The 22,082-nt window shown below is 43.4% G+C and overlaps 2 protein-coding genes across 4 annotated transcripts in view; one reads left to right on the forward strand and one right to left on the reverse strand.

The window, feature by feature from the left end:
- Rufy1 (RUN and FYVE domain containing 1) overlaps positions 1-2,468 on the forward strand; it is a 45,443-nt gene extending 42,975 nt beyond the window's left edge. Inside the window, exons 17-18 of the mRNA XM_041665566.1 lie at positions 743-820; positions 1,837-2,468. Of these exons, the coding sequence (XP_041521500.1) occupies positions 743-820; positions 1,837-1,980 (222 nt within the window). The 3' untranslated portion in view covers positions 1,981-2,468. The remainder of the gene's footprint in view (positions 1-742; positions 821-1,836) is intronic.
- A 2,351-nt stretch (positions 2,469-4,819) lies between these two features.
- Hnrnph1 (heterogeneous nuclear ribonucleoprotein H1) lies at positions 4,820-14,256 on the reverse strand. Of its 3 annotated transcripts, XM_041664316.1 has the most exons (14): positions 14,126-14,255; positions 13,495-13,623; positions 12,083-12,238; positions 11,731-11,874; positions 10,123-10,261; positions 9,000-9,178; positions 8,838-8,909; positions 8,648-8,781; positions 8,398-8,533; positions 7,663-7,722; positions 7,481-7,570; positions 6,668-6,760; positions 6,173-6,222; positions 4,820-5,577 (listed from the first exon to the last, which is right to left on the reverse strand). In XM_041664316.1, the coding sequence occupies exons 2-13, from the start codon at positions 13,589-13,591 to the stop codon at positions 6,173-6,175; spliced, it is 1,350 nt and encodes a 449-aa protein (XP_041520250.1). In that variant the 5' UTR covers positions 13,592-13,623; positions 14,126-14,255; the 3' UTR covers positions 4,820-5,577. The 3 variants fall into 3 exon arrangements, with proteins under 3 accessions (XP_041520250.1, XP_041520251.1, XP_041520252.1); XM_041664317.1 differs by lacking the exon at positions 7,481-7,570 and having other exon boundaries at positions 7,633-7,722; positions 14,126-14,256; XM_041664318.1 differs by lacking the exons at positions 10,123-10,261; positions 12,083-12,238; positions 13,495-13,623; positions 14,126-14,255 and having other exon boundaries at positions 11,731-11,865.
- Between the last annotated feature and the right edge of the window lie 7,826 nt (positions 14,257-22,082).

The raw sequence follows: 22,082 nt of genomic DNA on the forward strand, positions 1-22,082 counted from the left end.
CACAGAGATCCGCCTGCCTCTGCCTCCCGAGTGCTGGGATTACAGGCGTGCGCCGCCACCACCCGGCCTCCAAAGGGGCTTTCTAGAGTAAGGGTGCCTTAGGTAGCCCCAGCAGCCTGCTTCTCTGGCACAGTAAAGGCTGTGTCAAGGGGCCCTTGACCCCTCTGATCACGTACAGAATTCCTAAGGGATAATACATCTCAGATCAGTTTTTCCTGGTAAAAACTTGCAAAGCATCCTCTTCTAGAGCCTCCAGTTTCTCTTATATAATGTAGCTAAGCTGTTTGCCAGAGCCATTGAGGATGTGGGGCTGGGTGTGCAGAAGAGCTTCCCTGAAGCTAAAGGCATTCCTCCCCTACACATTGTCTCTCTGCAGAAGTCCAGGTCATTGTTTGAACCTTTCCTTCTGCCAGTGTAGCTAGTCATGGGATCACATCTCAGGCCGGGCCTGGGGTTGCAGGCACCAGTTTGACTGTGGTGACCTCAGCTATAGGAGACCTCTTGAAAGGGCAGGGGAGTATCTTGAGTGAATCAGCCTTGATCAAGGCCAGGATGCTGAGAGCAGGCACTTTGTACAGATATGTGAATGCCACCTACAGTCAGCATGAGAAAAGGCCTCCATTAGTCCTCCTCCATCTGGGGAAGCTACAAGGCCTCCCAAGGAGGGACAGTCACAAGACAGCAGATGCAGCCAAGCAGGGACTGACATGAGGTGAATCTCTCAGGTGTTTCTCTTCCTCAGGGCCACACATGGTTGAAGGATGATGAAGCAACACACTGTAAGCAGTGTGAGAAGGAGTTCTCCATTTCCCGGAGAAAGGTACGCAAGGGCCACTCCCACCTCAGGGTCTCCTCTGGTTCCCAGGAAAAGCCTATCTTTACTACACCTGTGCCTGCTGGTCAGCTGGAGGTTCTTGTCCCATTGCCTTTTAATGACGGACATGCTTGGGGCAGCATGGCCTCTGTGTCGGGCTGCTGCAGGTATACTGCTGGCAGGCCTCTGTGTGCAGCAGGGCTAACTTGGGCAAACCACACACAGGAACCTGTAAGGCATCAGGCCAACAGACTCTCACTGGATGAACTGGGCCTGTGTCTACCCGCATAGCCTGTTGCCAGGCTCTGGGAACAGAAAGTCCTGGATGACTCTTTTTGGTCCATAGTAGCAAGACCCCGAACTGCCTCATCAAAGAGCAATTGGACAGAGGATGGATGGCCTTGGAAGTATATAATGCTGGGAGCTTAAAGCATCACCACACAGGAAGGTCTACCCCACCAGCCTATCCACAGCTATGGGCTCACCACCTCTCCTGTTCCCGTCAGTAGTTTTCATCTGCGCAAGAGAAAACCAAAGTGCCAAACTTGGATAAGTTCAGAATTGGAAATGACCTTTCCATTTGTCAAGACCTGCCGAAGGCAGCACAGTCTGGCCATACCCACCTGAACATTTTTGGGCAATCTAGCCTAATTGTCTGTAGAGCCAGGATAGAGGCTCTCCAGGCTAAGCTTGGCATCCATCACATACCCAAAGAACCCAACACAGCCAGGTGTGGTGATATCTTTAATCCCAGCATTCAGGAAGCAGAGAGAAGCAAGTTTCATGGCAGCCAAGGGAACACATAGTGAAGCTCTATCTCCCTACCCAAAAAAACTCAACCCCAATAAGTCCTAGATTCTTGGCCTATTTATAAACAACCATCTGCCACCAATCAGGAGAGGCTATCTAAAAGCATGTTGGGTCTAAGACATGGCCATTATAGAAGCCAGGCTTTGCAAAGCAAGGTAGGTGTAGGGGTTGCATCCCCCAGTTGTCTTGACTGCCTTTTTCCTGTCTTCTAGCACCACTGCCGAAACTGTGGCCACATTTTCTGCAACACCTGTTCCAGCAACGAGCTGGCCCTGCCCTCCTACCCTAAGCCAGTGCGTGTGTGTGACAGCTGTCACACCCTGTTACTGCAGCGCTGCTCCTCCACGGCCTCCTGAGGCCATCAGGCCACCAGTAGGGACCTTAGCCTGTTGACCTCCATCTTCAGCGTGGAGGAAAGCCTCAGGTACAGTGCCAAACTCTGGGTCTCCAGAGACCTGCAAGAGCCCAAGAGAATCAAAGGCTGTCAGCCTCTGAAGACAGCGCCAAGTGGCAGCTGACCATTCTTCCGTGGTTTGTATAGAGCCAGCTCCTCTTGACTGACATGTCTGTGTCCTCGGTTATATCCTGGCTTTGGTACAGGTGTAACTTCATGATTTTGCTACTGTCACTTTCACTTTTCAAAGGATTGACCTATTTTGCAGCAGTTGCACTAGTACAGAATCCTTTCTCTTCCTGCCCATATCCCACAGAAACCTTGATTTCTGCAGAGCTTTGAACCTCCTGGGTCTGTCAGTGTGCCTTGTCTGCTTCATCCAGCATTTACCATCATGCCTCTGTCAACTACCGTTAGCCCTGCAATAAAATCCTTTATTTTTCACTCTTGTACAAAGTGCTGGCTTCCAGCTTGCATATAGAGGAGGGCCTGCTGCGTTTGAGCTCTCCAGCTGGTGTGTTGCTTGAACTTAGGCTGCTCCACCCAGATGGACCAAGGCCAGGGTAAAGCCTTGTCACCAAAGTCCAAGTACGTATTTACACAGATGCCTGACTTGCAGTGGGGTTACATCCTCATTGCAGTCAAGTAGAAACAAGCCAAGAATGACCACTGTTCACCTTACTTAGCCTGCCTTCAAAGTGTTTGGGACACTAGCAAATAAACAGACTCAGCTAACATAGCTGCTTTTTGTTTTGAGAAAAGGTCTTTTGTTTTGAGAAAGGCCTGGTCTGGTCTCAAATTCAAATGCAACCAAGGCTGGACTTGAACTGATCTTCTTGCCTCCATCTCTTAAGTACTGGAATTATAAGCATGTGCCACCATGTCCAGCAAAACAAAACCTATTTTTTAGATGTTGGCTTATCTCAATAATTTACTGAAAACCTGTTATACAGGTACTTCTACACCATGGCAAAAGCTGAGCCATTTATTAAAACCATCTATCTACATGGGACTTGAAGTACTAGCACAGATGTCTGTGGCTATGCAGATTTGTACCATCTTCCCTAGGGTCCCACCCAAGTGCAAGTTCACGTACCTATCCCATCATGCAGGCTAATGTCCTTAGATTTGTGTCCATGCAGGAGTGGGACAGAGACAAGTGCCAGGGTACAAGGCCAGATGGCAGCTTACTAGAATGAGTTCTCTCCACCATGTGTCTTCCAGGGATAAACTCAGATGATTAGTCTTGGCAGCAAACATCTTTATGAGCCATTTTGCTGGCCTGAGACTCTGAAGTAAGTATTGGAGCATCAGACAAGGCAGCCCGTCAGTCCACCTGTCTTCCAGCCCTTCCCTTGTACTTTTCCATCCTTCTAGACCCAATACCTTCACTTCTCACCAGTTTCCACATCTGGTTGTTTACTGTCCAGACTCTGCCCCAACCCAATCCAAGCCTGTCTCTCCTTCCTCCCTCTTCAGTCAGTACTGGTTCTGGTGCTTTAAGCAAGATTCCCTATGTTGTTTCTCATCTGCCTCACCCCAATCCCCTTTTGCCCCAATCCCTACAGCAAGGACTGTGCAGCCAGGATTTAAAACCAGACCTGGGCAGCTACAAAGCCATGGTCTAAACTGCAGGCACAGTGAAAAGGGCCAAAGGAGTCTGCTCCTCCTCCACCTGAGCCCCTTTTGCTAACCTCAGGACCCAATTTTCCCACAAAGTTCACATACCACTGTACTGCCCCAGACTGTTCTAGTTAAGTCTGTACCTTTTCAGTGTGCCCAACTTAGGTTCCAGCTTTTGGGGGGCATTTAGTTAAGTCACTTTACTTCTGAGTATCACATTTTTCATCTGCACACAAAAGAGCAGGGTAACAACACCTCCCATTTCTATGCTGCTGCTCAGAAAAAGCACACATCAGATTCCAGCTGGCATATACATGCTCAGGTTTCCATTCCCTTTGTCCTCCCAACTTCAACTCTACCAAGTTACCATGTTTTGACACCAAATTCAACCCCCATCTCCAAGTTGTTGGGGTTTTGGTTTGGTTACTTTTCAAGATAGGGTTTCTCCCAGGGTGGCACATGCCTTAATCCCAGCACTAGGGAGGCAGAACAGGAGGATCTAAATTGAGTCCAGCTTGGACTCTATTATAGAAAGTTCTAGGACAATCAGGAGAGACCAGTCTTAAAACACCGAAAGTTTCTCTAGGTAGCCCTGGATCTCCTGGCTGGCCTCAAACTCAGATCCATTTGCCTTTACCTCCCAAGTGGACAAGGTATGTGACACAAACCTTGGCAGAATTCCAAAAGTATCTGAGGGCTAAGGGTACAGCTCAGTGGTAGAACCTTCAGCCAATAGTAATAAAGGTCCCGGGTGGAGAGGGATACAGCAGCACACAATAGATGGTAGCACACATGTTAACTAGCACTCAGCTAGCCTGAGGTGCATATGGAGACATTGAGAAAAACTCCAACCTGTAAGAAAATATGTATGGACATCCTAGAGGACATGAAAGTGGCCTTGTGAGCAACCTTTGCTCTAGTACTTGTTTCTGCCAGGCCTGAAAGCCTCTTAGACAAGGAGTGCTGACACTGTGAGCAGCCTCTTACACAGTGAGTATAGGCTGTTCAGACAAGATCCAGTGCAGTCAGGCCAAAACAACCCTTCCACAAGGGCCCAACAGCTTGTCTGAAGACATCTAAAGCAGCCTCGGCTACCCAGACTTCACATAATAGACAGGGACACCCCACGCAGGAATAAAGCACCAAGACAGATCACGTGACACTGAAGCAGACAAGTATAGCTTTTAAAAGGAAGATTTATTTGACAAGGTTCACTTAGCGCAATACACCTAAAAGGAAATCACAATACAATGAAAGACTTAAATCAAGGCCTCAGAATTTCATACAAACACCAAGACCAAAAAATCCTAAAGTAATGGTATTGCGTCTCAAAATTTCTCCATTAACTTAAAAAAAAAAAAAAAAAACACAACTCACGTGCCTTACAAGTTATCAAATGAAATTAGAACAAACATGCCAAATGTTTCACTTTTAATTGTAGACGCTGCTCCTATATTGAGTTTTACAAAAAAGCATGTCTTTTCAACATGCATCAACAGTGTTCAAATGTAATGTATGTATAAGAGCAACATTTAACATAATTCAACTGCTTTAACCTAAATACGCTTACTACTTACATACATCCTACAGTAACTAGAGAAAAGCTGGGAATTGTTTAACAGTTACAGTTCACTCAACTTCACTGTATCATCCTAGGTGACTATGTTTAACATTGGACCTTAGTCCTTTGAGAGATGCCAATGTTTACTTAAAAAGTAGGCATAAATCACAAGGATGGATTGCAACTGTTAAACTGAAGGGTTTGTTTTCCTTAAAAAAAAAAAAAAAAAAGACCAAAAGTCAGTGATTAAAATCTACTACATTCCCCATCCACCACTCATACTGGACATGCTAGACATCCCTCCCATTCCATTCAAGCCCAAAGATGCACGGCTTCCACTACTGTAGTAGCTGCTGTTCACTGCTCCTTGGCTACCTGCAAAGAGATCCATTTGACAAGTTAGGAATGATGCCTAATAATTATTCAAATAAAATAACGTTACAAGAAAAAGATTAAAAAGATATGAGTGCAAATGGCTGCTGTTCAACTGGCGAGACGCATGTTGGGAAAAGGGAATCCAGACTCCAAACAAACCTCAATTAAACCCTTTTCTCTGCAGTACCAACTTGCCAGACTCTTGTGCTACCATTTTAAGTGGATTCTTCAGGATCAACGTGGAAATTTTAAGTTTAAAGGAAAACTAGTGTTTTTCAAAAATTGCAAAATTACTTCAAGTTTTTAAAACTAAAAAACAAAACATTTAAAAACTTTACCATAAACGTGTACTATGTGTCCGTCGAATGGTGTGTATGAATAGGGAGTAAGTACAGGGGAAGTCTTTTGCTTTGCCTATTCATGGTGGGCAAGAAGTGAGAGGACAAAAGTTGGACTAACGGCAACTCCCTGTGCCCAAAATGGCAGCCTCCATGGAGTTAAGTCAGAATCACTGACTGCTATAGAAAGTGTTATCACAACATTATCAGTATTTGCTATTGGGAATTTAAATTATATTTTTTGAGAAAATATTTACCTATGCAATGTTTGATTGAAAATCACTGGAGTTTTCCTGTAAAACTTGGTCTGCAAAAGGATTTTGTAGGGTAAGACTATCATACCAAAATCACCATTCTTTAGACCAATTGAATAAAAAAAAAAAAATAAAACCATCCCTAGGTTAACAAACTAGTACAATACTGTCCTGAACCCAACCACCAGTCTAATATTTAAAAATTACCCTCCATCAAAAACTTAATGCCGTAACAGAAAAGCAAACTAATGTTTTAGTAAATGAACACACACAGATGTTTTCTGGCTTGACAGTGTTCCAAAATTGCAATGACTAGAATACATGCCCTCTCTCCTCCCAATGACTGACTGTTTCTGCACATTATACTATTAAGAATTATAGTAAAAACCATACATTTAATACCCCACAATACCCCAATCTTAAAAAGAAGCCTGTATATTCCCAACTAAAGAAACCAACCTAAAACTTACTCTCGGTATATTAAAAAAAAAAACTTACCATATCCACTCATGCTGCTCTGGCCACCATAGCCACCTCCATAACCACCACTCAGCTGCTGGCTGGCTGGGCCACCGTAACTGGACTGGTTTGCTGTTAAGTTAAGAGAACATTAGAGCTTTGCTTCTTATCCAGTGTGGTACCTGGTGGTACCGGGCTTGTAATTCTATGTCTACAATTTTCCAGTCTTGATCTTATATTACTGTCTCCTCCTGCCTACTATCTATAACAAGTCTGACTCTCTGTGACCAGATAAATCTTTATATTCTTCATTTGAGGTAGGTAAACGTTTATAAACCAAAAGGTTGAGGAATACACATGATTCATAAGTAGAGGCATTTTTTTTAATGATCTTATAAAACTTTAGTGAGGTTTCCCCCTTAGCTTGATATATATATTTAGATATGTCCTTATACAGGTTATCAGTTAATTATGCCTAGTTAATTATGCCCAACTAATTATTTTCCCAATTAACATTGTTAATCCTGTATTTTTGCTAAATATTTTAGACGTACACTTTATAAACAGATACTATATATCTGTATAAACAGATACATTCAATAGTCCCCTCCCCCAAAAGTACTTGTATCTACTTTGAGTAATCTACCCTAAGCAGCTTTGTTATTACAAGATTTTAGCAATTTAATAATTACAAAACTTGCTTAAAATTAAGAATCTTTGTCTAAATTTGTCTGCTAACTTAAAATTATTATTATGCTAACAAACTCTGATACTAATTATGTTAACTTATCTTATAAATCTACTTATACAAATACAAATGTTTTGGTTTTTAAAAAAACTAACGATATTTACACAAGCCCATGCCTCCCATCATTTGGCTACCATAAGCACCACCGCTTGCTCCTGCTGTAGAATTCAAGAAGAGTTCTACATATCTGTGTTCTGAAATGAGAGAAAAGGCATACAAGGTTAGCTTAAAAAAAAGACACTAAAGTGATATTTACACAAACCCATGCCTCCTAGCATTTGGCTACCGTAAGCACCACCGCTTGCTCCTGCTGTAGAATTCAAGAAGAGTTCAACGTATCTGTGTTCTGAAATGAGAAAAAAAGTTTGAAAATGTTGGTAAAAGAAAACAAGATAAGCAATTTAAAAGTAACTTGTGAATCACAAATGTTTTAGTAAAAAGAAACTAGCTTTTAAAACTCATCACCTAAGCTACCAATTAAGGACAAATTTAAGGTTATGTCCAATCACCTATCCCAAAATAGCAGTATAAAAAAAAAAACTAAGGGGCTGGAGAGATGGCTCAGTGGGTTAAGAGCACTGGCAGTTCCTCCAGTGGACCTGGGTTCAATTTCCAGCACCCACGTGGCAGCTCACAATTGTCTGTAACTCCAGTTCCAGGGGATATGATACCTTCATATCAATGCACATAAAATAAAGTTAAATTATTAAAAAAAAAAAAAAAAAACCTAGGCAGGGGCTGGAGAAATGGCTCAGAGGTTAAGAGCACTGACTGTTCTCCCTCCCAAAGGACCTGAGTTCAATTCCCAGCAACCACATGGTGGCTCACAACCATCTATAATGATATCTGGTGCCCTCTTCTGTCATGCAGGCAGAACACTGTACATAATAAAATAATATAAAAAAACCTAAGCTTTTAATAAACCCAAGCTATATATACCCTTACTATTCTATTCCTCTACTCTAAATAAATAAATGTCACTTAACTGCCTGAAGTTACAAAGTGCTTTAATTACACTTACGCATATTTGCTTTATCTTTTGACATAGCTGCAACAGCATCTTCATGGGTTGCAAACTCGACATCTGCTTCACCAGTTACTCTGCCATCAGGTCCAATCTCAATATGTACTCTCACAGGGTTGAGTGGTGAAAAAAACTAAAATACAAGTTATTTTTTTTTAAAAAAGAAAGTTACCTTTAAAAAAAAAAGTCACCCCACATTTTTACTGCTGTACTGAATTACTTGAAGTGAATTTATCTCAATACTTACATTATAAATGTCATTCTCAGTAGCTCTGTATGGTAATCCCCGCATGTGAACACAGTGTCCTGTTGTACTTTGGAAAGTAGAGCCACCATCCCCGTATCTGTGGTCAGACATTCCTGAAAAACAATAATTGAGGTCTAGATGGACAAGTGTGTAAGTACCCTTAAACTGAGAAATTCAATTCTTACCCTACCTCTTCCAAATCTATCCGAACCAAATCCATAGCCATCATTATAGCCATTATAATCATCATAGCCTCCATAGCCTGAAAGATAAGAAGAAATACAATTAGTCACCAAAAATCACCTAGACAAAAGAAACTAGTTCAACCATGCATATAACAGCACATACATACCTCCACCATAAGCACCACGCCTCATCCTTTCAAAACCAGCTCCTCTGCCAATGCTGTTATACCCTCTGCCAGCCCCAGGTCTGTCATAGGGACCTGGCCGCTGCATGGCCATAAGTTTTCGTGGTGGATCATAATGAGTTCTAACTTCAGCTCGACTGCTCTTAAATATTTCAATATACCTAAAGCATTGTCCAAAAGGAAGGGGAATGGGGAGGGGAGAGAAAACATTAGTTCGTGTCATACAACAGTTACTTAGTTATACAAGAAAAACAATTTAGTCATAGCCATGAAACTGACTAATATTTAAAGCCAGCTTTCTTACATTTGCATAGGCAATGACCAGAAATTTACTCAAAAGACTATTTAACTTTATAGAAAAAAAAGAAAAAAACTCCTCTGAGGCAGAGCCCAACCTTAGAGGCAGAGAGGAGTATTACAAATAAATGGTTTAGGAGGGAAGAATTCCACTCAACTTTCAATATTCCAACTCTTAAATTCTTTGGCAGCATGTATAGCAAGTGGGCTAAAAAGCCAGCCTCCACCAACAGTCTAGCCCACACTACACACTTCTTTTCGCCAATACCCAGCCTATGCTTTTAGTAGGAATCAGCATAGGTAAAAAGCGCATGCTTCAATGAAAAATAGTCACAAGCAAAGAGAATAAAACCTTTTGTGACAATTTCTTGAAAGCTATGCTTATTAATACATATGCAGAATATTTATACAGCAAGAAAGTTTGTTGCATTTCAACTTTAAAAACAAGATCAGAAAGTATCACATTTTCTTATGGTAATATTAATTTCCTATGTGGGTGTTATTACAGCTAAAGATAGGTTTGCATTAATTTTTTAAAGCCATAGTCTCTCGACTCTATTGACTGGGGTCAATAAACTAAGAATCCTACAAAATTGTAAAGACAGCCCAAATAAACTAGGGATAATTTTAAAACCTAAAATTTAGTTTGAATAAAATACATCAACTAGAAAGAATTTAAAAGTTGTATCAGGTAACCAATTAACTGGGAATAGGAAATGGATTATTTCCTCCTTCTAAGCAGAGAGAATATGGATTTAATTGTTTACCATAAGAAAAGTGACATATCCAACCAACCATCCATCCCCACCTGTGCCCTATTCTTTCCTTGTGTTTCTTTAGAGCCTTTTCAGCTATTTCCTGTGAAGCAAACTGCACGAAGGCCTCCCCCGTACTCCTCCCCTGGAAGTCCACCGGCAATGTTATCCCATTTGGCACGATTTCCAACCCTTCAACCCAAGGACAAATAACCCCAGTAGGGGGGCAATATTAACATCACAAGCCCAGAAATGATTCTTCTTATAGCTTTAAATAAACCAGAATTTTAACTTTAGGTGAATGGTATGCTTTTAACAAGTACTCTTAAAATATGCATTGCAATAAGAAGTTCCACTATTAACAAAGTTTAACTCAATTCTTAACACACCCAAGGCACAATATATACATAAAAAAAAAACTTGATACTCCAGAGGGTGCATTAAGAATTCAACAATTAAAAACATTTTAATCTATGTAACTTAATAGAATTATACACAATTTCATAAAATTTTAAACATTAAAATCACAGTTCAAGTAAAATAAGACACCTTAACCTCATTAGTATACTTCAATTCTTTAAGTTATTGGAACTTCAAGCTTAAAATTACATTTAAACAGTTTATATAAAAATTGAAAACATTACTTAAGAAAATCATTATTGACAAACATACAAACTAAACTTTCAACAAACAGTAACTATCTACACAGCAATCATGCACTCTTATATGCTCTAACAGTAGTATGTATGATTCACTTCTGGAAATTCCGTCTATGAAAAATCCTTCCCGTGGATACATTCCCAAGCTTACAAAAAGGCCTTAAAGCACTTTCCTAGAAGATATGAAATTATGTTCATATTTAACGTTGACAGATAGCATTCAATTCTCACCAATTTAGATAAAACAAATCAGACTTGATTTCAAACTAACAATATTATGAATTGATACATATCTAAGTCAGTTCTAACACATATGCTAAATAAAACCTATGAAAGAATTTGTTTATGACATCAAGAGTATTTAATAGTATTTAAAAATAAAGATAACATTCTGCTAAACATGCAATCCTATCAGCTTGTCGACATAAAAACATTCAAATACTTTAGGCCCAGAACAACTTTAAAATGCTTTCTATATTTTCAGAGACTACAAGCATTCAACCTCCACTTGCTACATTTGACTGTGACTAATAGGCTAGCTAAGTCACATTTCTTTTATAAAAATTTACATACAGAGAATTAAACTAATATATTTCTGGTCCCGTGACCCAAAATAAGTTATCTTACAACAAATACCATAAAGTATAACAATCTCAACTCACACTAATCTAATGTTAAAAGAGCTTACCTTTAACATGAAGTACTTTGCTAAACAGCAATATGAGGAAGTAGTTAAGATGGTTGAGTAGAATCCTCAGAGGTCTACTCTGAACTACAATACTAAATATAGGCAAAGTTAACACTTTGGAAGTACTTCTCATTTCCACCTTTAAGATGGGCTTATTTGAAGGTCTCCAGGAAGAAAATGTGAATTCAACAACATATTCAACAGCCTACTTTACTTAAGTACCTAGACTAGTCAACTTTTAAGTCTACTAATACTAAGTCATGTCGCCAGAAGCTGCCATACCTCACTGCTCAGCAACAAACAGGACTACATACCTGAGAAAAACTGAACAATTTCTTCCTTGCTACATCCAAAAGGGAGTCCTCTAAGCCGTACAAAGCCATCATTGGCCGTGTCAGGACTATTTGGACCAGTATGCTTCAACACCCAATCCATTTCAACGTTGTTTGACTTGAATACTGAAAAAGGTGCTTAGAATTAGTCAATTAAAATAGAGAACAAAGTTCAGATTTCCTGGGTTTTTAGGTAACTAGGAAGAGCTGTCACAAACTCCCTTAGATGACTATTTTTCCATGCGGTCAAATACCTAAAATTCAAGAAGGGGTAAGACCTCTTATGTGTTTAATTAATTAGCATTTACTGTTACTAGGGCAATGTAAATCAAACCTTCAACATATCTGTGTCCCATAGTTTCTCTGTCTTTTTTCAAGGCCAATTTGACTTCATCTTCTGATTCAAGTTCAACAAAAGCCTCGCCACTCGGTCTGCCTTCTCTGGTGTAGATGAAACGAATACCTTGGGCCCCATTTTGAATTTTGCAGTCTGAAAAGAAAGCAACCGTTAATACAGAATTTAAAACATAAAACACCTATGAGTGATATAGATGAAATGCATGTTTGGGTCAACACACACACACAAAAGACTAAACTGAGCAAGCGTTTGCACCAGACTACCTCATGATACATCCTAATCCATCGAAATATCTCCTATTCAAAGCAAATTCTAAGGAAGCTATAAGCCTTGCCTCAGTTTCCACTGACCATCTTTTTGTACAATGTGTCAGAATAGTCTCATCTGGACCTGGTGACTTCACAGTATTTATTCTACATGACATTTACAGCCACATGAAAAGTTCTCATCAAATCCAAAACTGCAGCCAAATACTCACCTGAAGGGGATTAATGTTAACAACTAAAGGCTCCAAGCTGCACACTTTAAGTCAAACCCGGTCAGGAGCTGCCCCCTGCAATTGCTTCCAATATACTTGGTTCTTGTTTTACAGGCCGTTTTCTGTTACCACAGCTAAATTCAGATAGTAAGGTCAACACTACAAGCACCTTTTTACAAAACGGTTCGACTTTTCTTTTTTGTTTTTGGTTTTTCGAGACAGGGTTTCTCTGTGGCTTTGGTTCCTGTCCTGGAACTAGCTCTTGTAGACCAGGCTGGTCTCGAACTCACAGAGATCCGCCTGCCTCTGCCTCCCGAGTGCTGGGATTAAAGGCGTGCGCCACCACCGCCGGGCTAACGGTTCGACTTTTAACAAACACAATTTAACCAGTCTTCTGTAGAAGTTATTCGGGAAGCCTATGTGTATATGGTAAAAAGAACTCTACAGTGCTAACTACCATGGTTTCAGCGTCCTCAATTGTAAAGGGAGCCAGATTATGAAGTAACTAAATCTAGAACACGATTCGATTACGAAATCTTCAATTCTGAAAAATTAACTTTCTGAAGCAGAACGCCCCTTTCTGAGGTAGGAGAAATTACATCTCCCCCTACTTAAATCTTTCGAAAAAGACAACTTTCAGAATGCATGAACTGGCACTTAGAAACAGAAAAAAGATGAACTAGAAATTTTCCACCGGGCGCCAGCATCCCCAAGAGGAGACACGGCGGGGCGAGAGGGGGGTTGGGGGGGGGGGTCGGGTTTCGCAATTGCCATTGCGTAACCGCGGGCCGCTGGGCGCGAGCAGCCGGGGGAACGGCGGAGTGCCCGCGACTCGCTAGGGGGAGCCCGTGAGGTGCGCCCCGCCCCGGGCTCGCGGCGGGCCCCACTGACAACTCCCGCCTCAACTCACCAGAAAAAAAGCGCTGCACCTCATCCGCGGAGCAGGACCAGGGCAAGCCCCGGACCTTCACCACGAAGCCCTCTCCACCTTCTGCGCCCAGCATCATCGTCTCTTCGCGGGTCCTGACGTCGAAACAGACTGCGGGGCGGTGAGGGTGGGGGGGGTGGGTGTGTTAGGGGCACAGCGGAGAAAGAGTCATTTAAATGGCCCTCCCACTTCAGGGCGCCCTGCAGGATCGGGGCGCCCCGATGGGAGCCCCGCCCGTGCAGATGCCTCAACCCTGCAGCCGCAAGCATGCAACCCCTCCTCGGCGAGCGACCCGACGCCCGAAGCCACTCTGTGCTCCCAGTGTTGAGGCCCCCAACTAAGGAGACCCCGGCTTAGAGCCATGGGGGAGGCAAGGAAATGGCGGCCGCCGCTTCCGCTCCGCCTCCTCAGACACCTCACACAATAGAAGCGGCGCGGCCTGCAGGCCTAGGCGGCGCTGCCACGCCGGCGGGAGTCCCGCGACTCCCGGTGGCAGCCTGCGCTTGCCACGGCCTCCCCCAAGTTACAACCTAGGTTCGGGGACGAGCGATTGTCACAAAAACAGGTGTCTACGAAGGCCTCTGGAAGCAAGCGAAGACCGACGGACACTCACCTCCACACAAAGGCTGGCGCGGCTGAGGAGAAATGATTAGCGGGCGCCTGCGCAGCCTAAATAAAGCCCTTCGAACGAGCTCTGCGCACGCGCACCCTGCTGCCTGCCCCGCCCCTTGCGTCACACCTAATTTGAACGCATGCGTACTAGCAAAATCCGAGCCCGCTCCCGCCGTCAGCTTATCGCACGCATGCGTTCGGGCTCAACCCTCTTCATAAACTGGCCGTGGTTTTTTTTTTCTGCGCTTGCGCCAGTTTGCAACTCTTGTGCTTGGCGTCTCAGCGGTTTAATCGTTGTACTCGTGCGCATGCGTCTCCCTCCAAACCGTTCTCTAGACGTACCCGCCGATGTGGGGGAGGGGAATGGCGGCAATCCGCTCCCCGGAGGGACTGGATAGTAACCCGGAATTGACGGGTTGTGCAGAGGCGGGTGTCCTATCCTTTATCGGCAGCATCTCAACCGCGCTCCTGTCAGTTTTGAAAGACAGCACGGGGGACAGGAAGCCCTACTCTTTCTCCCCCAAACCAGTGGGAGCTGAAGAGCCGGCTGGTGCCAAGCCTCTTCTCGGTGCCGCCCCGCCCCTGCGCCCAAAGCCGCCGTCACCGCGGGGCTCCTGGGACCGCTTCCCTTACCTGCCGCTTTGAGGGGCTCAACCCCCGGACTGCAAGTGCCCGAGCCAGAGTCCTGCACCCCCACTTTGCCCAACGAACTCGCACTCTGCGAACCCCTCGCCCTTCCCAGGGCCGCGGGCCCACGCACGAGAAGTGCTCTGAATGCTACGCCTCGCGAGTGAAGGCTGAGCCTGGGACTCAGCCCCGGAGCGCTGCATCCCACCACCGTGCTTTTTTCCCAAGTGAAGACACCGAGATCGAGAAAGCTCCCGGGTCACCCCGTGTGCACGTACAACGATAATGAGTAAAGTTACTGAATTCAAGCAGCACTGCAGAAAACGGATGATGCCCTTGTCTCCGGATTTTACTTATCTGACGTACCCCAGGCAGCCCTGGTAGAAATTAACAATGAGACAGTGTTGGGCGGTGCCACAGTGGGTACCAACAGTTTGGTGGCCTCAAACTCACAGAGATCTGCCTGTTTCTGCCTCCCGAGTGCTGGGATTAAAGGCGTGTGCCACCACTGCCCGGCGGCTGAGTATTTTTATAATTCTAATAATGAAAGGTAGAGTTGTGTATGAGGATTCCACGTGCCTAAACCCAATTCACTTAACAGTATCCTTTCCATTAATCTTTTCTAATTTGATACTCAGAAAATGGTAAGTACCTGTATCTAACCACTAATGAAGGGGAGTAAATTTTAAAACATAGCCATTCCTCTTTATGTAAATTGTTCAACACAAAGATTTCTCACACAAAAAGTTCAGTTTCTGGGCCAGGCACAATTGCACATATCTTTAATCCCAGCAGGACAGTCGGAGCTCAATGAGGCCAGTCTGGTCAACTTAGTGAGTTCATATTTCTTTCCAGTGTTGTTTGTTTTAGATATGGTCTTCCTATATATCCCTGCTTGGCCTTGTATCTAGACCAGGATGGTCTTGAACACACAAAGATCTGCTTGTCTCTTTGTCCTTGGTCTTAGTGTGTGCTTTCTTCTTTGTTTGAGCAAGAGTCTCTGTATCCCAGATTGTCTATATGGCTTCCTCTTCCTGTTCCAATTCTGTACTTATTGATGATTACCCTATTTAATGCTTTTGGCCTAACAGAGAAGGTCTTGTGTGGTCCTGCAGCAGAAACATGAGGGGTCAGATGGTGCTGCTGCACATACTTCACTTCTGCCTCTCTCTCCCTGCTCCTGATGTCTAAGGGCTGATGTGCATCCTGGCCCCTGCTACAGGCTGCAAAATGCATGTAGGACTTGCCTTTCTTTCTTTTTCCTTTCTTTTTTGTTTTTTTTGAGACAAGGTTTCTTTGTGTATCTTGTGGCGTGCTCTGTGGGTTCAAAACCAGCCCTGTCTAAAAAGTTTCCAACCAGGTGGGGATACATTAACCATGTAGAACTAAATAGATGTTCTATTAAATATCTAAAAAAAAAATACAATACTGGAACATCGACTATTTGATGGAACAGCCTAGGACAGGTCCAAGGTGTTGTAATTTAGGAAAAAGTGACACACTAGAGAAAGATGCCATGTGACAGAGCTCAGATGGATGGGTTTTTATTGGGGGAAAGTGAATAGGAAAAGGGGAAGGGCAGAGACAGGCCTCTGGGGACAGGTGTAGCAGAAGAGAAGAGAGACAGATGGATGGACAGAGACAGAAAGAGAGATGAGAGGTGGGCAGGGCCCTTTTAAAAGGGAACATAGTGAATGTGTATAGGTGGTGCTCTCAGTGGCTACCGCTGAGGACCTGTACGCCAAGGTCAGGCCAGCACAGATGACTGAATACTAACAAAGGTGCAGTTTAGAATTCATCGTTCCCTAAGGTGTCTTTCCCGCCAGCATAGAAAGTATCTTCAATAAATGTTAAAATTAATGTCTGACAATTTGAAACAAAATAACATTGATGATCTATCTCAAAGTATAGACTACAGTGAATTTTAAAAGAAAAATATATTGGGAGATTTGGATTTTTGTTTTGTTTTGAGAAAAGTTTCTATGCTGTAGCCTAGGTTAGCTTGGAACTCAACACGTAGCCCAAGCTAGCCTAGAACTCACTAGGTAGCCCAGATTGGCTTTGAATCTATGAAATCTCATTCATCCTCTGGGTGCTGGGATTGGAGGTATGTGCTACCATGCCTAGTTGAAAGATTTAAATTTAAAAGTGTGAAACCCTGTCTCAAAAAACCAAAAAAAAAAAAAAATTTAAAAGTGTGAAAAGCTGGGGTTAGCAAGGAACAAACGCTCTTCTAGGGAACTTGGGTTAAGTCCTAACACCTATGTTGGGTGACTCATAAGCTGTGGTTCCAGTGCCCATACAGCTGCAAACAAATAATTAAAACCTTCTTTTAAAAAAAATATGAAAAGCTTCGAAGCAGGGCATGGTGGCACACACTTGGAAGGCAAAGGCAGGCAGATCTCTGAGTTCCAGGTCACCTGGTCTACAAAGTGAGTTCTAGGACAGCCAGAGCTACACAGAGGAACCCTATCTCAGAGAGGAAAAAAAAGTATGAAAAGTTGAAGGTCCTCAAAATGTATATGTAATACATTTGATCCTATTAATTATATGAAAATGTATTTTTAATTGTTTGTTTGTTTAAGAGGAAGTCTTAGTATTAAAGATGTAAGCCATCATGCCTGGTAGCATAAGCTTTGGAAACCTCAAAGCCAAGTAAGGTGTATTACTCAGATTTCTAAAATATGTATAATTACACACATACACAGGAAAATATATATTTGAGTAGGTATTCTAAAATGTTCTTATAGACTATCCTTTGATAGTGAAAACATGAATGGATTTTTTTCCTTTTTCTTCTCAGTGTTTGTAACTACCATAATGCTGAACACTCAGTAATTTATGGGTCCAATTTTTAGTCAATAATTTTACCACTCTGGAGGCAGAGGCAGAAGGATCACAAGTTTGAGGTCAGCCTAGTCTGAAGAGCGAGTCTAGACCATTCATAGTTTCAGGGAGAGACCCCCGTCTCAAAAAACGATTGGATGGATGTATAGGGAAAATTGATGGATTAAAATTAAGAGTTATAAGGATTATCAGAATGCTGAGTGGAGACGGAACTGCGGGTTCAGCTCAGTTCAGTGGAAGAGCGCTTACCTCGCATTTTTCTTGTGGATTCTATCCCTATCAAGGCTAAAGTGATACTAAAAGAGCAGCAGAATGCCAGGACGTGGAGAGTACCTCACTCCCCAACAGCTGGCCTACTCAGATGTCAGGGACACGGGAAAAGCAGTGGGAGAACTAGGTGGGTCCCTGTGGGGCTCGCCCTGCCGCCTCCTTGCTTTAACTAGGATAGCTCTTCCACTGTTAGTAGTTGGCTTGGCAACCATTTTAACCTAGTCAATGAGAATCGAAGTGGGAGGGAGGCGTCGCACAGCTCCGCCCACGAGCCTCGTCGTCGTCTTCGTCTAGATAAGAGATTCTGCGCCCTCTTCAGTTCGCTCAGCGCTTTCCTTAGAAAAAGTCTTTGTCTCGAATTATTTGCTTTTGTTGAATTCAGGATGGCACCCGGAGCCTTGTCAGCTTAGGCAAGTGCTCTGAGCTGCACCCTCCTCCCCAGCCCAACGAACAGATTTTCAATGTTGTGGAGACTGGTACTGGCTCCCTAATGCCTCAGCCAAGGTCTATCACAGTAGTTAAATCTCAAGCTGTGTTCAAAATGTACTGAGAGCTAATAGTCTTTAGGTTTAAAAAAACAAAACAAAACAAAACGGGTGGTGGTGGCTCCCACCTTTAATCCCAGCACTAGGGAGCAGAGGCAGGTGGATCTCTGGGAGTTCAGGCCAGCCTGGTCTACAGAGTGAGTTTGAGGACAGCTAACACTACACAGAGAAACCCTGTCTCAAAAACACACACACACACACACAAAGAAGAAAAAAAGACAATAGAGAGGTAAAAAATTATACATACCATAAAGCCATTTTTGTTTTCTATTTTTTCCTGAGACGGGTTCTTTATGTCATCTTGGCTGTCCTGGAACTAATGCTGGAGACCAGGCTGGCCTCGAACTCAGAGTTTACTTCAGCTTCCTTCTTGCCACCATGACTGCCACGTGTTCCCACGCCTCCCCACCATGATGAACTCTTACCCTCTGGAACAATAAGACGAAATAAACTCTCTTCTTTTCTTAAATATTTACTTTATGTGCACATGCCTGAGTGTATGCTGGAGTCTACACAGGTCAGAAGAGGTGTCTCGAAAGAAAAAAAAAAAAACACTTAGCATCAATACATAACATGCCCCCACACATACAGTTTTTCCCCAGCTGTCTCACATGTTTTAGTGGTCTCTTACAAAGCATGTAAAAGGGAAAAATACTGACTCAAGACCGCCAAGACCAAATTCTCAGCACAAAGAAGATTTATTTTCCCCAGAAGGACAGAGGGCAGGGAATAAGAGATAAACACAGAAGATAAAGGTTGAGGGAGAAGGGGAAGAGGACAAGGGAAAGGGAGCAGGGGTATTTGTCCCTGAGAGACAAAGGACTGCCTCTGGATAGAGAGGAGACAGACATCGCACATAGGCAAATGGTGGTATATTAAGTACAAGGATAAACCCTGTGTTAGGATGAAGTATCTTATTTTAATCGGGCATATTAATTTGGTGAACCAAAGAGGACTTTGGATTGCTGAACTTCAATACTTAGATAGCTGGACATTGGTAGTCAGCCTCAGAAGGACGAGGTGGCCAAATAAGGGAATAGACCTTGGGGCTAGCTTCAGGAATGTAAGCCAAAGGTTTTTTAGCAAGGCAGAGGGAATGGAGGAGAAGGACACAGCCTGTCGGAGCCATGCCTGCACACTCTAGCTGACCAGAGCACCCTCTTCAGGATGGTCATTGTGTAGAGCGCCCCACCACCACCATGGTCACATCTGTTCCTCCCCTGCCCCCATCCTGCATGCGTTCTTACAAGTACTTCCTGTTTTCCAGTAGGACACCTGTCTGTTTTCCCCTCTTATGAGCCAGAAACAGGCAAATCCCCGTAGCTAGTCAGCCTAACCTACTGGGCAAGTTTCAAGCCAAGGAGAGACCCCGTCTTTATTTTTATTATTTTATGTGTATGGGTGTTTTTTGCCTGAGTGACCGTGTCACATGAACACAGTGCCTGTATGGGCCAGAAGAGGGCATCAGATCCCTGGGAACCCGTGTTACAGTTATGAGCCATCATGTGGATGCTGAGAATTGAACCCAGGTCCTCCACAAGAGCAGCAAGTGCTCTTAACTGCTGAGCCATCTCTCCAACCCCTTAACTCACTTTAAATTGTATTATATCTATTGAGGGTTTTTTTTTTTTTGAGACAGGGTTTCTCTGTGGCTTTGGAGCCTGTCCTGGAACTAGCTCTGTAGACCAGGCTGGTCTCGCACTCACAGAGATCCGCCTGCCTCTGCCTCCCAAGTGCTGGGATTAAAGGCGTGCGCCACCATCGCCCGGCTTGAGTTTTGTTTTTTGAGACAGGGTTTCTCTGTGTAGCTCTGGCTGTTCTGGAACTCTGTAGACCAGGTTGACCTTGAACTCAGAGATCTGCCTGCCAATGCCTCCCTGATGTTGGGATTAAAGGTATGGGCCACTGCCTCCAAGGTGGTGTACACCTTTAATCCTAGCACTAAGGTGGCAGAGGCAGGTGGATCTCTGTGAGTTGGAGACCAGCCTGGTCTACAGGGCGAGTTGTAGGACAGTCAGGCTGTTATGCAGAGGCAGAGAAACCCTTACTCAAAAAACAAAACAATAGCCTGATCTACAAGAGCTAGTTTCAGGACAGGCTCCAAAGCCACAGAGAAACTCTGTCTTGAAAAAACAAAACAAGGGGCTGGAGAGATGGCTCAGTGGTTAAGAGCATTGCCTGTTCTTCCAAAGGTCCTGAGCTCACAACCATCTGTAATGAGGTCTGGTGCCCTCTTCTGGCCTGCAGGCATACAAGCAAACAGAATAATGTATACCTAATAAATAAACAAATATTTAAAAAATAAAAAAAAAGAAAAAAAAAGAAAAAACAAAACAAACAAACAAACAAAAAACCAAACAAACAAAAAGACAGCTGCATTACCAAAGCCCACCCCAGCATGAGTGGGCTCACAAAACTGAGAACCTGGAGCACACTGCACAGCCGGCAAACAGCTCAACAGATTAGAGAGTGGCCTTTCCTGGTCCCTCAGATGGTCTAAACCTCTACCAGGCAGCTTGGTCTGGTTTCAGTCTTCATAACTTAGCTTTCTGAGAGTCTTCTGTGCAGCTGTTTTTTTTTTTTCATCCCAGAGCGACTTTCAACTTTTATTGCTTACTCTGGCAGGGAGGGACTCACGAATCTGGTCAGTTTCAGGGACTTCCTAAGCTATTTTGAATTGTTTACCTTCTACTTGAAGAGCTTCCCTACTGAATGGAATGTTTCAAACTCAGAGGAAACTGTTACACAATATCACCAAAGACTGTAAGCCTGCAACACTGTAGGGAGGTGGAGGAGTTTTTAGAAGGTGGCGCCTAGAAGAAGAAGGTGGTTAGTCACTAGCCTTGTGTCCCTGAAAGGATGTTGGACTCACCCTCTCTGCTTTCCTGCCTTCTGAAAAGAGCTTCTCCTCCAGTGATCTCAACATGATAGATACACTGTGCAGCCACAGGACCCAGGGACTATGACTAAAACCTCTGAAGCCATGAACTGGAACAAACCTTTCCCCCTCTGGGCTGCATAAGTCAGGGGTTGTGATGGTGCATACCATAATCTCAGCTCTTGGGAGACTGAGGCAGGAGTTTGCTGTGTTTCTCACAACGAATGAGTGAACTACTGAGTGAGACCATTTTAAGGGAAAAAAACTGAAATAAGGGCTGAAACAATGACTCAGTGGAACTTGGTTTGATTCCCAGACTCCATAAGGAGGCTCACAACCCATGTAACTTTATTTTTTTTATTTTTTATTTTTATTTTTATTTATTTATTTTTTGGTTTTTCGAGACAGGGTTTCTCTGTGGCTTTGGAGCCTGTCCTGAAAGTAGCTCTGTAGACCAGGCTGGTCTCGAACTCACAGAGATCTGCCTGCCTCTGTCTCCCGAGTGCTGGGATTAAAGGCGTGCGCCACCACTGCCTGGCCCCATGTAACTTTAGTTCCAGGGGATTTGATGCCCTTTTCTAGACTCCATAGTTACTGTGTACACATGATGGACAGACATATATGCAGACAAAATAGCATATACATTAAATAAATTACCTCAGGCTACATGTATAAAATGTGTATAAAATAAAATTCTTATTTAGACTAGGGTCCTGTAAGATTCCTCATATGTATATATAAATGCCTATGAATTAAAAAAAATCTGGAGCCGGGCGATGGTGGCGCACGCC

Source organism: Microtus oregoni, unplaced genomic scaffold (assembly GCF_018167655.1).
Source record: "Microtus oregoni isolate MIOR12 unplaced genomic scaffold, Mior012 000015F_ref0000493, whole genome shotgun sequence".
In the NCBI taxonomy this organism is placed as follows: Eukaryota; Metazoa; Chordata; class Mammalia; order Rodentia; family Cricetidae; genus Microtus; species Microtus oregoni.

Coding starts and splice junctions, on each gene's coding strand:
- Hnrnph1 (XM_041664316.1), bottom strand. CDS start 13,591: ATGATGCTGGGCGCAGAAGGTGGAGAGGGCTTCGTGGTGAAGGTCCGG. Junction 11,875..12,082: donor GGGACACAGATATGTTGAAG/GTTTGATTTACA, acceptor CACCTTTTTCAG/TATTCAAGTCAAACAACGTT. Junction 6,761..7,480: donor GATGGGAGGCATGGGCTTGT/GTAAATATCGTT, acceptor TTAACTTAACAG/CAAACCAGTCCAGTTACGGT.